Source organism: Entelurus aequoreus, linkage group LG28 (genome assembly GCF_033978785.1).
Source record: "Entelurus aequoreus isolate RoL-2023_Sb linkage group LG28, RoL_Eaeq_v1.1, whole genome shotgun sequence".
Classification (NCBI taxonomy): Eukaryota; Metazoa; Chordata; class Actinopteri; order Syngnathiformes; family Syngnathidae; genus Entelurus; species Entelurus aequoreus.
The window spans coordinates 15,715,285-15,731,389 of record NC_084758.1 but is presented as its reverse complement, the minus strand read 5'-3'; the positions used below and the strand labels follow the sequence as shown (position 1 = coordinate 15,731,389).

The window sequence follows — 16,105 nt, the reverse complement described above, 5'->3', positions numbered from 1 at the left end:
GGAACGTTGCTTTGCAGTCCATGTCTTGTTGGAAACACGCCATTCTTCATCAACTTTTCTCTTTTTAGCGTCTCGGGTGTAAACCGTGCATCACTTGTCGCTGTGCACCTTCACTCGCAGGTTACACACGGACACACGCCCATAAATAATACTTTTCAAAATAAAAGCAGCACAGTTGTATTGCGCGCAGGACATAGATGTTTTTTCAACTTTATTTTGTAGTGATTGCAGCTGTTCACATTCACTCACAATCACGCACACGCATACGTCCACACGGAAGTAATACAAATAACGATTTTCAAAACAAAAGCAGCACCATTGTATTGCACACTCGACATAGATACTTTTTAAAATTTATTTTGTAATTTATAATTGGCCTCACGCGGGCCGGACAGGGACGCACAAAGGGCCGGATGCGGCCCGTGGGCCGCAGAATGCCCAGGTCTGGTATAGAGTGTATTTCTTTAAAGTTAAGACTAGTTTGAAGTTATATTTATTGAAAAGTACAGTGCTTTTCTTTCAAAAATAAGGACATTTCAAGGTGACCCCAAACTTTTGAACGGTAGTGTATATGAAAAAACTTTTATTTTTTTATTTTTTTAAATAGACCATTCATCAGCAGTGCGCCTTATAATCCGGTGCGCCCTATGGTCAGGAAAATGCTGTATGCTATATTACAGTAATCAAAACCGCAATGTCGAATCGTTGTCGATGAATTGTGCAGAAGAGAAGATCGGTACGTTTCGTGGATTATCAGCATTGCTGGTGGTTCTTGAACGTAATATTAAAATACATTTTATTTTTAAAAAACAGACATGGGCCAATATATATATATATATATATATATTCTTTTTTTTCAAATGAGCTTGCAGCCTGCTTTAGTGCCTAACCACCCAAACAACATTTAGCCCTATTTACTTTCACGACAATGCAGACAGTTCTTTTTGTCTTTGAGAAACAAGTGAGAGTGAGAATAACTTACAGTGTTGCTCATAGCAGAGACGGCAGCAGGACACACTGAGGAGACAGGAGACATTTTCACATATTAATTAGTAAAGCCATGCCTTCGTTAACACCAATATCTCACCTCAATTTTCTTTTTGTCAAAGTAGTTTTCAAAAGTTGGAGATCCTTTATCATAAAGCTACACACTAAATGCATGCTAAGCAGGAGATACAGTCGTGGTCAAAAGTTTACATACACTTGTAAAGAACATAATGTCATGGCTGTCTTGAGTTTCCAATAATTTCTACAACTCTTATTTTTTTGTGATAGAGTGATTGGAGCACATACTTGTTGATAACTCAATGACGACAACCTTCTTCTTTTTATACGTATACTTTACTGAGGGAACACCATAACAAACCGGCCACTGCCGTTCACATAACAGACTAAACACCGGAGCCCGCGCATAGAGCAATGCATGCTGGGAATTACCGTAAATACACTAAAAGAGTGTACCATAATAATGCGCAATGCAAAAACAGAACATTTACAATCTCCCACTTTTTCTTTTTAGTTTTTTTAACACAAAAAATCAGTCTATTATTAATGTCCATAAGTATGAAAATGTAAGAACATGGTGATCAACAAAAAAACTTATACAAAAAAAACTGTCCACAAAAGAATAGTCTCTATTCCAGTTTCCACTCTCCAACACTGAGTGCCTTTAGGAGCTGAAGTGCGGATGCACCTCGTTTTGTCAAACAGTCAGCTAGCTGCTCTCCAGTAGGTGCCCAGAGAATCTGTTGAATTCTTTTACACTGAAGAAGTTCTTTGATGCCACTTATTTCAAGGCGGAGCCTTTTCTCTGTCACTGACTTAGTAGACTTGATGGCGTCTGCAAGGGAGTGGTTATCAGTGACACACACTATTGGTAAGACATGTTGTGATACATTCCCTGTGGTAAGTTCTGCATGAAGGTCAGATAAAGAAATGGCACTGTCAACAGCATCGGCAAGGGCAAGAGTTTCTCCAGCAAGAGTGCTCCGTACGACTCTTCTGATCTTTTTTGACTGCCAATACACAGGGGAGAATCTTCCTTCCTCACCCATCAGCAGAATGAGATGTCCCCCTTGAGTGCCTCCATCTGTAAGGTTTCCCAGCGAGGCGTCGCAGAACACTACTAGCTTTAGAGAACTGTCTTTTCCCAGGTTCTGAAACTTCAGTGTCACATGTTCTGATTTCAATTTTCTCACCACCTTGTTTGTGTCATGTAAAGTCTGCACAGTAGCATGTTTTATGTTAGCTGCAAGGACACATGTATCAAACATAATATCCGGTCTACTTTGTCTGGCAACCCACAGAAGTTGACCTATTTTTGATCTCAGGTCATCAATTTCACTTTCAGTCAAAAGAGCATCCCGTCTCATGGCTCTGGAGATGTCTATGTGAATTGGCTGGAGATTCTGTATGTAATTGTCTTGATGCATACATGTTACTCCATTTGCAGTGACATACTCCATGCCTACATAGCGAAAGCTGTCATGTTCTTCTCTGCCCACTTGAAAGGCAGATTGCAGGTGAGGGATTATAGTTGTTGTGAAAATCTGTGAACCACCCCAGATGAAATCATCAACATGACAAGCAAGCACCCCAGACACATTACAATCTTTATCCAACCAATAAAATATAGCAGGGTCAATTTGTGACATCTTTCCTCCAGTTTGCAACATTGTTTCTTTAACCCTATTGTACCAGTACAGTGATGCATCATTTAGTCCATAAACACATTTGTTTAGCTTCCATAGAGTTCCCTCACTCTTGGCTTCAGGTGGTGGACGAACATAGATGTCTCGGGATAACTCATTTCCTTGAAGGAATGCTGACTTAATGTCCATAGAGTGGGGTGTCCATCGGTTTTGACATATCACAGACATGAGTAGTCTAAGAGACTCTGAGGCACATGTTGGCGAGTCTTTTGGGAGATCTTTTGTGTTTAGCTCTTCAAATCCTCTCGCCACTAGCCTTGCTTTTGGAACTATGCCGTCTGATGTGTCTTTGAGTGTACACACCCATCTTGTGGAAATACATTTTTGTCCCATGTTTTTTACTTCATCAAACACACCGTGTTTCTCCCAGTTACTGATTTCAGTAAGTTTAGCTGATTCAAATGACACATCCTTTGTAACAAGTACATCCTCGTGATCAGATGGCTGTTCCACCCTGTCCAATGACTGAATCTGCAGTGTGTCAACCTGTGAAAGGTCAGCTGACCTTGTTGTGCCAGTGAGGTTAACTGGCTCAATGTACTCCAGATTGTACCAGTTCTTGTGTTTTCCAGTTGCCTTTCCTGCTCGACCTAGCACTTTTGCTGTGTGTAAAATTCCAGTGTCTCTTTCCCCATACTTAATGAATTGTCCTGCTTTTAGATTCATACTACGGTCTGTTCTTATGATAGAAGGTTGTCTGTCAGATGGATCATTATCTTGCTCATTGCTGTCTCTGTCATTATTAGAGCTCCCTGCCGCATTCTCTGTGTTAGGCACACTGTCTCCATCACTAGATACAGTATTGGGTAGATCTTCAACATGTTCAATACCACATTTTGCTGCATTAAGTTCTGTCTGGCTTTCTTGGCTGTCACGAGACGTGTCAGTGTAGTGATCTGTGGCCTTGCGCAGTCTACAGCGATGCACCCGGACATAGGAGCCTCCATGTCTAACAAATATTACCACCCCGTCTCGTCCAATTACCACCCCAGGGCCTTTCCATTCATTGCAGTCCATTCTTTTGTAGTACACTTTATCTCCAGTTTCGTAGTATTCATCTGTGCTGCGAAGCTGTGTGCGCAGAGCTCTCCTGATTCTCTCAGAGCACTCTGCCTCAGTAAACGCTGTCCTTGCTTCATGTAATGCTGAAATGTGCTGTCCTACCCATTTACTCATTGTAGTGCCCTCCAGGGCAGGTGGTTTATCAACCAGCACAGAAGGTAGGTTCGGGTTTTGTCCAAACACCAGCTGGTATGGACTAAATCCATGCACATTGTGCATTGTATTCTTTGCCATCAAGGCCCAATCTAAGGCTGTTTTCCAGTCACAAACACTGCTTTTCTTCACTTTTAACAGGATCTCTGTAAGGGTCTGGTTATGTCTTTCCATCAATCCATTACTCCATGGACTGTAGGCAGCAGTGGTTTTCACTTCAATATTAAAGTTCTCAGCCATGTCCCTCATTTCCTCGTTATTGAATTCACCTCCATTGTCACAAAAAATCTTAGATGGGGCTCCATGAACACTCACCCAGGAATGAATAAAGTGCCTCACAATTTCACTGGATTTTTTTGTTGTAACAATGCTACCAGCACTGAACCTGGTGAAGTGATCAATCATGTGGAGGTACCACACATTTGGTTCTAGCTCGTGTAGATCTAATGCCACAGTTTCATTATATGTTGAAGCCATTGGTAGACCAACTGATGGCTTTGGTTTGGGCTTGTTGTACTTGAGACATGTTTCACAGCTACTTACGATGTCATTCAGAATAGTAACACTCTCATCATCATTACTTCCAGCACTAATTAGTAATTTTTTGAGTTTATCAACTGAGGCATGTCCAAACTGCTTGTGAAGTTTCACCAATACTTTGAGTTTTTCATCTTTACTCATGCCATCTGTTATGGCCAGAACTTCATCAGTTTGGGGTTCATTCTCACGGGTGGCTGTGCAATCTCTGTCCACTATGTTTACACAGTAGTGTCCTGAGGATGTAATCTCAAGAGGCACTGGTTTCTGAAACATTGTGGCTTTATCATTCTCAATGTCAAGCACTGCTTTTGCCCTCTTAAGTGACGTTTTACTTAGTAGTAAAGGAATGTTCACTGAGACCACCTCAGTCTCTATGTGGCACCTGGTTTGTCCTATTTTTGCTGGGACTTTTACTTTTTTTATGGAATGAACAACTTGTCCATCACCAAACTTAAAAGCTCTTCTACTCTGTGTATTTTCCATTTTTTTCTTGTCACTCTCCTTCAGTGTATGAATGTAATTCTCCAGCCATTTTTCACCACAGACTGTTCTGGTGCATGCAGTGTCAATTACAGCTGAACCTAAGGCTTCTACCATGAGTATTTCAGCATCAGAAACTGACTCTTTAGAAAACAATGTAACATTGCACTCTTCAATTGTTTCTGTCTCTGCATTTTCCTCTGTCATTTTTACATGTTCAGCCTTATTTGGGCAGTCCTTAGCCCAGTGAAATGTACTCTGGCAGATAGCGCACTTAGATCTTCTGCCGAACCTATCCAGTGGGTTTGAGCCAGTCAATGGCGCCCCCTTTTGGTCGGGTTGGGAACGAAATTTCCTTCCGTCTCTTTTCCTTTGATCCACATAAAAAGCAACATCTTCGCGCATGTGAATTCCCCCGCTGCATGTGGGCGGCTGCACATTGTCTCCAAAAATCCTTTTTAAAGCTGACTTCATGCTTGCAAATGTAAGTGTTGAACAAGCTGTAAGCGCAAGCTGTTTATCTTTAACATCGAGACTGGCTGTATCCAACAACTTGAATGCCAAAACAGCGTCGGGAAGAACCATGTCAAATTTGCGCATTTTGTTGTACCTCTGCTCGAACTGAACGATGTAATCCACCATGGAAACTTCGTTTTCTCTCCGAATCTTGTCAAAGTCCGTGTATGCATCATAAGCTCTGTCCTTTTCTTCTTTTAAGAATACATTATCCAATGCCTTTACAAGGGTCTTCATCCCGTCATCTTTGTTCAAATCATCCGCAGGTATTTCCAAAGCTGTATCTCTAGCTCTCCCCCTCAGTGAGAGAGCAACAGCTAATGCTTGTTTCTCCTTATCCAGATCGGTAACACGTATCCACATTTCAACCTCATTTTTCCAGCTCTCATATGACTTCTTTTCTTCAAACGCAGGAGGGACTCTGTAGTTAGCGTTGTTAACCATCCTCTGCTACCATTGATAACTCAATGACGACAACCTTCTTCTTTTTATACGTATACTTTACTGAGGGAACACCATAACAAACCGGCCACTGCCGTTCACATAACAGACTAAACACCGGAGCCCGCGCATAGAGCAATGCATGCTGGGAATTACCGTAAATACACTAAAAGAGTGTACCATAATAATGCGCAATGCAAAAACAGAACATTTACACTTGTTGGTCAAAAAAAACATTCTTTTAGGAATTTATTATGGGTCTACTGAAAATGTGAGCAAATGTGCTGGGTCAGAAGTATACATACAGCAATGTTAATATTTGCTTACATGTCCCTTGGCAAGTTTCACTGCAATAAGGAGCTTTTGGTAGCCATCCACAAGCTTCTGCTTGAATTTTTGACCACTCCTCTTGACAAAATTGGTGCAGTTCAGCTAAATGTCTTGGTTTTCTGACATGGACTTGTTTCTTCAGCATTGTCCACACGTTTAGGTCAGGACTTTGGGAAGGCCATTCTAAAACCTTAATTCTTGCCTGATTTAGCCATTCCTTTACCACTTTTGACGTGTGTTTGGGGTCATTGTCCTGTTGGAACACCCATCTGCGCCCAAGACCCAACCGCCGGGCTGATGATATTAGGTTGTCCTGAAGAATTTGGAGGTACCGGTAATCCTCCTTTTTCATTGTCCCAGTTTCTCTCTATAAAGCCCCAGTTCCATTGGCAGCAAAACAGGCCCAGAGCATAATACTACCACCACCATGCTTGACAGTAGGAATGGTGTTCCTGGGATTAAAGGCCTCACCATTTCTCCTCCAAACATATTGCTGGGTATTGTGGCCAAACAGCTCAATTTTTGTTTCATCTGACCGCAGAACTTTCCTCCTGAAGGACTTATCTTTGTCCATGTGATGTCAGTGAATCTTTTTATTTATTGTTTTTACAACGAAGGCTGCGGCCTGACAAGCCCTGCCCCCTGTGGGAGGAGCCACGCTGCTTCTTTAATGTCCAAGTTTCCTTTCACATTGAGTTTTTAACTGAAGCAGCTGACGTTTACAACGTAATGTGTTACTACTACTTCCTGTCGGTGTATTGAATGATTACCAGATGAAACAAAAATTGAGCTGTTTGGCCACAATACCCAGCAATATGTTTGGAGGAGAAAAGGTGAGGCCTTTAATCCCAGGAACACCATTCCTACTGTAAAGCATGGTGGTGGTAGTACTATGATCTGGGACTGTTTTGCTGCCAATGGAACTGGTGCTTTACAGAGAGTAAATGGGACAATGAAAAAGGAGGATTACCTCCAAATTCTTAAGGACAAGCTAAAATCATCAGCCCGGAGGTTGGATCTTGGGCGCAGTTGGGTGTTCCAACAGGACAATGACCCCAAACACACGTCAAAAGTGGTAAAGGAATGGCTAAATCAGGGGTCACCAACGCGGTGCCCGCGGGCACCAGGTCGCCCGTAAGGATCAGACGAGTCGCCCGCGGGCCTGTTCTAAAAAAAAAAAAAAATGATTATTATTTTTTTTTCAATTAAATCTACATAGAAAAACACAAGATACACTTTCACTCAGTGCATCAACCCAAACAACCTCCCCCATGCACACTCATCCACACCCACTCACACAAAAGGGGTTATTTCTTTCTGCTACCAATATTCTGGTTCCCACAACATAGACAACACATCTGCAAGGGACACAGTCCCTGAGGCACACATGATTGTATAGGCTGCTGGTCCACTAACATTTTCATTAATTACTATTTTTTATGTAATTATTTTTATATTGTTTTACTTTCTTTTTTATCCAAGAAAATGTTTTTTATTTATTTATCTTATTTTATTTTTTAAAAAAGGGCCTTATCTTCAACAGACCAGGTTGTCAATGAAATTAGATTTGTTTAAAGGGTTTTTTAAACCAGGTCCAGTCCAGATAATGTCCAAGTCGGACTCAGCAACACACACCTTCATTTATGTACACAGAAAAAAATTAGGGAACACAACAGATTGCATATAATTTATAAACAAAATTACATTTTCAAAATAAGCATTTATGTACAGTCCAGATTATGTCCAGGTCACTCAAATTAGGGAACACAACAACAGATATCATATAATCTATAAACATAATTATACTTTCAAAATAAGCCTTTGAGGACTTCTCATCTTTTTTTTAATGTTTTTTGGCATCATTATCGTTTTCAACCATGTAACTTTCTAAAGTTAGAAAATACTGAATAAATGTTTTAAAGAAAGTAATACTAAGTGAATATCTGTTTTTGGCCTTAAAAATAAACATTTTACCGAGTACTATAATTAAATTGACTAAATCATGATTGTCAATGAACTCTCCTAAAATAACAGAAACCACATTAAGCTTCATAAACAAACCAATCCTTAAACACATTTTTTCAACTTCCACCCAAAACAAAGACACAATATGACAATACCAAAACAAATGCAGGGTGGATTCAGCCTCCTGACAACAAAATCGGCAATCATCTGACTGTCATATTCCATAATTTTAACATTTTCCCTGTGGGTAAGAAGTTATAAATAATTTTAATTTGAAAATAACGATTTTGCACATCGATAGTGGTTTTATAGATTAGTTTGAATATGGCATCCCATGGCAACGGGCAGTCAAAAAAGTCCTCCCATTTTCCATTTGTGTTGTATGAGGCAGCCTTCAAAGATTTCTTTATTAAATAAAAATCATATATTTTTCCATTTATTTTAGTTCCTTTTTGCCAACTAGAATTTCTTAATAGAGGTTTACAAACTAATAATTTAGTAGTTCCATAATTAATTATTTGTTTCCATCTTTTCCCAATTACTCCAGTTAGTTGATTAAATGAAAAGCTTGAGCAAGCATCACCATACATAGCTCTAAATTAATCATACTTCATAATTTTACCATTCTCATTGATAATACCATTGACAAAAATGATTCCTCTTTCAAACATATTTTTCCAAAAGAAAGGCTTTCCATCTATTACAATATTAGAGTTCATCCATATTAACTGCTGCAAAATATCGTCTCTTTTTTCTGGCACATAAAATTGAAAACACCACTATGAGTGGATTGTTTCCTTTATGAACCCCGCCATGTTTCCCAGCAGACTCTCTGGGAGGGGATCACTTGTAAAAAAGGATACAATTTATTTTGATACAGTACATGTTTTTTGTCCAACAGGACATTTGTGTACCACTCAGTGTTTAAATACATCTTTGGAACAATTGATGCTTTTAAAGACAGACACATTTTATTGAATAAACATTTGGGAGAAAAATGTGTGCGTTTAAAAATTCAGTTTGTTAAATGACAGTGTTTTAAAATGCAGTGTAAAAAATCAGAGCAGGAAAAAAATCTCTCGTCTGGTCCTTACGGGCGACCTGGTGCCCGCGGGCACCGCGTTGGTGACCCCTGGCCTAGATCTTCCAGATTTTCTGGGACAACAACACCAAGATTGTTAACTGGTCCATCTGTCCACAAAACAGGCACTTTGCATTCCATTCGAAAGGACGTTCCCTTTAGATTTCCGATCCTTAACATTTTACATTTATCATAATAAAGCTTAAAGCCAGATTGCTGTGAAAATATGTCCAAAAGATTAAGAAGGTTCCGCAAACAATGAGGAAAAATCTTATCTTTGTGAATCAGCCTTTTCTGACATGAACTTCATCAAGAACAAACACAGAACACGCCTCACTGATGCACATCTGCAAGACTCACTCAGAGTTGCAGTGTCAAGTTACACACCAGAGTACAACACACTAGTTAACTGCATGCAATGCCAGGCTTCCCACTAACTGACAAAGAAACAGATAACAGATTTGGTGTCCAGTTCAAAGTGTGACATGATTTAAAAATTTGAGAGTTGACTTTTGTATTTTACATGAGTTATTATTTGTACAAACATGGTGCAAAGTAATCCATGATTTGTTAAAAAATGTTAGTGGCTAGCTAGTTAAAATGGGATATTGTGATTTCACAAGACTGTCTTAGAAGTGATCATTTGAAAATGTTCAATTTGAAAAATGTGCACTTAGAGAAAATATAAAAATAAAGTGTTGCATATTGATATTTATCTGTTTCTATATATATTTATTGTGAGAAATCATTAAGATGATCAGTGTTTCCACAAAGATAAATATCATTAATTATTAATAATAACAGAGTTAAAGGTAAATTGAGCAAATTGGCTACTTCTGGCAATTTATTTAAGTGTGTATCTAACTGGTAGCCCTTCGCATTAATCAGTACCCAAGAAGTAGCCCTTGGTTTCAAAAAGGTTGGTGACCCCTGGGCTAAATCAAGCTAGAATTAAGGTTTTAGAATGGCCTTCCCAAAGTCCTGACCTAAACGTGTGGACAATGCTGAAGAAACAAGTCCACGTCAGAAAATTATAGACAAATTTCAACCAAATATAATATTTTAAGTTTTACCAATTTTATTTTGTTACACAGTCGAACTGGTTTTTAAATGTTTGGATAACTCTGCTCCCCAATTGCTCTGCAAGGTAATTAATTACAAGACTGCAAAGTGGTAACAGATCTACCACCCGAGCAATGTCAAAAGGCAACTGTTGCGTTCCATTCCGCCGAACATCTTTTGCCTAGACATCCTTTTCAATAAAAAGGACCACAACTACGGAACTCTTTACCTGACACTTTGAAAAGTATACCTGCACTTGTCACTTTCAAAAAACAAACAAAATTGTGGCTAGTTGAGCAACAATCATGTTCCCATGTTTAGTTTTTACTAATTTTTACTAATTGGTTTTTATCTAGTCTGCACTTTGTCTGTATTATTTCTATAATCATTATTATCGACTCATTTTTGCCTTATTCTATTTTTTATTTTCCTATTTTAATGATGTTGGATCTGTGTTGGTGTTGTTGTTAGGGACAAGTGTTGTAAACCCTTTGGTGCATACATTGGATAACTGTTTAAGATGTCTATCTTTCTGTATCTGTACCTATTTCAAATAAACCTAGAAAAAAAAAACCATACATTTTGCTGAACTGCACTAATTTTGTCAAGAGGAGTGGTCAAACATTCAACTACAAGCTTGTGGATGGCTACCAAAAGCGCCTTATTGCAGTGAAACTTGCCAAGGGACATGTAACCAAATTACATATACATACATACATAATAACATTGCTGTATGTATACTTTTGACCCAGTAGATTTGGTCACATTTTCAGTAGACCCATAATAAATTCATAAAAGAACCAAACTTCATGGATGTTTTTTGTGACCAACAAGTACCGTATTTTTCGGAGTATAAGTCGCTCCGGAGTATAAGTCGCACCGGTCGAAAATGCATAATAAAGAAGGAAAAAAACATATATAAGTCGCACTGGAGTATAAGTCGCATTTTTTGGGGACATTTATTTGATTAAACCCAACACCAAGAATAGACATTTGAAAGGCAATTTAAAATAAATAAAGAATAGTGAACAACAGGCTGAATAAGTGTACGTTATATGAGGCATAAATAACCAACTGAGAACGTGCCTGGTATGTTAACGTAACATATTATGGTAAGAGTCATTCAAATAACTATAACATATAGAACATGCTATACGTTTACCAAACAATCTGTCACTCCTAATCGCTAAATCCCATGAAATCTTATACGTCAAGTCTCTTACGTGAATGAGCTAAATAATATGATTTGATATTTTACGGTAATGTGTTAATAATTTCACACATAAGTCGCTCCTGAGTATAAGTCACACCTCCGGCCAAATTATGAAAAAAACTGCGACTTATAGTCCGAAAAATACGGTATGTGCTCCAATCACTCTATCACAGTGGTTCTTAACCTTGTCGGAGGTACCGAACCCCACCAGTTTCATATGCGCATTCACCGAACCCTTCTTTAGTGAAAAATTAAATGTTTTTGGGTTTTTTCAAATTTAAGACAAGTTATATGTTTTTGGTAACACTTTAGTATGGGGAACATATTCTAAGTAACAAAGACTTAATTTAGAGTTTTTTGGACACTAGGGGAACATATTCTAAGTAACAAAGACTTAAGTTAGAGTTATTTGGTTAGGGTTAGGGCCAGGATTAGGGTTATAATTAGGGCTGCAACTAACGATTAATTTGATAATCGATTAATCTGTCAATTATTACTTCGATTAATCGATTAATAATCGGATAAAAGAGACAAACTACATTTCTATCCTATCCAGTATTTTTTGGGGGAAAAAACAGCATACTGGCACCATACTTATTTTGATTATCGTTTGTCAGCTGTTTGTAAATGTTGCAGTTTATAAATAAAGGATTATTTTAAAAACAATTTTAATAAAAATAAAATAAAAAAACTCTGCGCATGCGCATAGCATAGATCCAACGAATCGATGACTAAATTAATCGGCAACTATTTTAATAATCGATTTTAATCGATTTAATCGATTAGTTGTTGCAGCCCTAGTTATAATAAGGCCAACGAATGTAATACGTTGGAAAAAATGTTTTTTTTTAAATAAAAATGTGTAAAAAATAAATAAATAAATAAATCCCAGTCCACGAGCATCCTCATTCACAACACGCTCTCTTAGATTTGCATGTTATGATACATGTTCACATTATTTATTGACTGTATCTAAAAAAGATAAAAATATATTTTTTTTTAAATGAAGATATGAAATAATCCTAAATGAAATACAATGACTTGGTTTATATTATTGTACATACTAAGTTAGGGGTCGGGAACCTTTTTGTTTGAGAGAGCCATGAAAGCCAAATATTTTAAAATGTATTTCCATGAGTCATATAATATTTTTTAACACTGAATACAACTAAATGTGTGCATTTTTAAGTAAGACCAACATTTTTAGAGTATAATAAGTCTCTTTTTCTTTTTTAATAACATTGTTATTCTGAAGCTAACCAACAACAAATAAAATACTTCTTACCATTAACTTCTTGAACAGGTGCGGTAGAAAACAGATGGATGAGAATGCATCAGAATGTTTTATATTTTGAACGGTATTTTTAACACTGTGATTACCAGCGGAATTATTCCTTACTTATGTTAAGCAATGTCAGCTAAGATTTATCTGAGAGCCAGATGCAGTCATCAAAAGAGCCGCATCTGGCTCGAGAGCCATAGGTTCCCTGGATGCAATCTTACTTGGAGAGGAGGGAACAGGTGGTAGAGGTGAACGGCACCGTGCCCCCCCATCTCAGTGAGCTGTGGAGTCCCCCAAGGCAGTATATTAGGGCCTTTACTGTTCCTAATGTACATAAACGACTTGTCATCGGCATGCGACTGTGAATTGTTCTTGTTTGCGGATGACTCGGCCCTGCTGGTATCAGACAGGGACAAGTCACAGGTGGAGAAAATCCTCAGTGCTGAACTCCATACACTTAGGTAAAACGGAATCCATCCTGTTTGGGTCCCACATCAACCTTAAGAAAGTCAACGACTTCACTATAAAAGTGGGTGACATTGTTATCACCAGGAAAGATGAGGTCACCTACCTAGGTTCCATTCTAGAGGCTAATCTTTCCTGTGATAAAATGGCAGCCGAGGTAATCAAAAAGGTCAACCAACGAATGAGATTTCTCTATAGAATCTCCTCTTTGGTCAACAAAAGCACCATGAGGATTCTGGCGGGAACTCTCGTTCAACCCTTTTTCGATTATGCATGCACCTCCTGGTACCCCAGCACCTCCAAAACCCTCAAATCTAAACTCCAAACATCCCAGAACAAGCTAGTCAGGTTACTTCTAGACCTCCACCCCAGATCCCACCTCACTCCTACCCACTTCTACAAAGTGGGCTGGCTCAGGGTGGAAGACAGAGTAAAACAACTTGCACTGAGCCTAGTCTATAAAATCCGCTACACCTCCCTGATACCGAAGTACATGTCAAACTACTTCCTTAACGTAAATGACCACCATAACCACAACACCAGGGGGAGCTCCACTAACCATGTTACACCCAGATTCCGATCTAACAAAGGTCTTAACTCATTCTCTTTCTATGCCACATCAATGTGGAATGCACTCCCAACAGGTATAAAAGAAAGGGCATCTCTATCCTCCTTCAAAACCGCAATAAAAGTTCACCTCCAGGCAGCTACAACCCTAAACTAACACCCTCCCCGGATTGTTAATAATCAAATGTAAACAATCAAATGCAGATACTTTTTCTTATGCCTTCTGATCTCTCTCTATGTCCACTACTTGCTGTACATATCCTACCAAGTCAGACCTACCTACACTGTTTCAATATCCATTTCTCTGTTCTCAATTGTTGATGACTGATAACAACCAAAACTAACCCCCCCCCCCCCCCCCCCCCCCACACACACACACCCGGATTGTAAATAATGTAAATAATTCAATGTGATTATCTTGTGTGATGATTGTATTATGATGATAGTATATATCTGATAGTATATATCTGTATCATGAATCAATTTAAGTGGAACCCGACTTAAACAAGTTGAAAAACTTATTCGGGTGTTACCATTTAGTGGTCAATTGTACAGAATATGTACTTCACTGTGCAACCTACTAATAAAAGTCTCAATCAATCAAAACCCCTGTACTAGGTCATAAAATCAGTGTCAGTTGAGTCGATCCATAGGTTGCCTGTAGGGATTTTTAATGTCCAGCAGATGTCAGTATTTAGTGACACAGTATCAATACAGTTTTGCAAAGTATCGAAACGCTTCATGACGCCTCATCAACCCATCACTATTGGAAACTCAAGACAGCCAGGACATTATGTTCTTTACAAGTGTATGTAAACTTTTGACCACGACTGTATGTCTGTTTTAAGAAACAGGTTTATTCTTATTCTGTTAGGTTAATTTAGGAACTTATTTTAGTGTGTTTATTTTTTTTCTTTGCACAAAAACATTGATCATTGAACAATTACATTACTACCAACTTGTATTTTCCCAAAACCTGCACATCCAACAGTATAAAACTATGTTTGTGTGGATTGTCAGCCATCAGGGCATAGAATCCAAGAAGGTTTCATTAATGCAAATTGACTCTTCCGAATAGTGGTGCAGCTGTAATGTTTGCACATATCTATGATTCCCGGGCGCGGCCACCGCTGCTGCCCACTGCTCCCCTCACCTCCCAGGGGGTGATCAAGGGTGATGGGTCAAATGCAGAGAATAATTTCGCCACACCTAGTGTGTGTGTGACAATCATTGGTACTTTACTTACTTACAAGCTCCTTTCACACAAATAGAAGCTGAGGTGGAGCAGCCCTGCAAGGTGTCCCTTTTTAGGCGGGGTTAGCAAGCCCTGTCATTAGCATGAAGCTAACACATATTCCAACTATAGACGGTCGCAGCGGTTCGACGCCAACTAATAGAAGGTCGACTTTTACTGAACTTGAATCTTGTTGTTCGAGCCGTTGGGAGGGAAAAGACAACTTTCAAATCGCAAAAGTTAGCACTTAGCCGCCATTGCTTACCATTAGCGCTTTCTCTCTCCTTGGTCACAATTGGCTAACCCTCCGTGTTCTCTCTCTTCGGCTACTTGGCGGCTGTCTGGTTTAATTCGACTATTAAACGCAGACAGTCCGACATTAAAATTCCAAATATATTAACTTAGCAGTGTACTCTTTAGCGCTACAGCTAGCAGGTAATGCTTCTGTTAGCAACATCCGGGTACCTGTGTGTCGGTCTTCTTCAAGTGCCCTCGCTTTAAGAATGACAAGAGCGCCCCCGTCTGGACTGGAGGCGAGTGATGGTATTGATTATGGCTGAGTCAGGGATGTTCAAACTTTTTTTACACTGAAAAAATGATTTAAAAAACCAATACAATATTTTTATTTTTTCAAAGTTTTGGTCCTGGGGACCCGGATGTGTCTCAGTCACAAAAATGTAAAAAAACAAGTTATATATATATTTATTTATTTTTATTTTGTTTTGTCAAACCTTTGGATGAGTGTTTTTCAACCTTTTTTTGAGCCAAAGCACATTTTTTGTGTTGAAAAAATCCGGAGGCACACCACCAGCAGAAATTATTAAAAAACGAAACTCGGTTGACAGTAAAAAGTTGTCGTCGCAATTATTGGATATTACTTTAAAGCATAACCAACTAGAGATGTCCGATAATATCGGCCTGCCGATATTATCGGCCGATAAATGCTTTAAAATGTAATATCGGAAATTATCGGTATGGTTTTTTGTTATCGGTATTGGTTTTT

General features: G+C 38.8%; 1 protein-coding gene across 3 annotated transcripts in view; it reads right to left on the bottom strand.

Moving 5' to 3' along the window:
- The window catches only part of rnf4 (ring finger protein 4), a 33,979-nt gene extending 18,344 nt beyond the window's left edge, over positions 1-15,635 (bottom strand). The window contains exons 1-2 of one of the 3 annotated variants that reach the window (XM_062039691.1): positions 15,568-15,635; positions 983-1,017 (exon numbers count right to left, since the gene is read on the bottom strand). In XM_062039691.1, the coding sequence (XP_061895675.1) occupies positions 983-994 (12 nt within the window). In that variant the 5' untranslated portion in view covers positions 995-1,017; positions 15,568-15,635. Of the gene's footprint in view, positions 1-982; positions 1,018-15,114; positions 15,301-15,367 lie in introns of those variants that run through there. The other 2 variants (XM_062039690.1, XM_062039689.1) reach the window with 2 other exon arrangements.
- Positions 15,636-16,105: the final 470 nt, after the last annotated feature.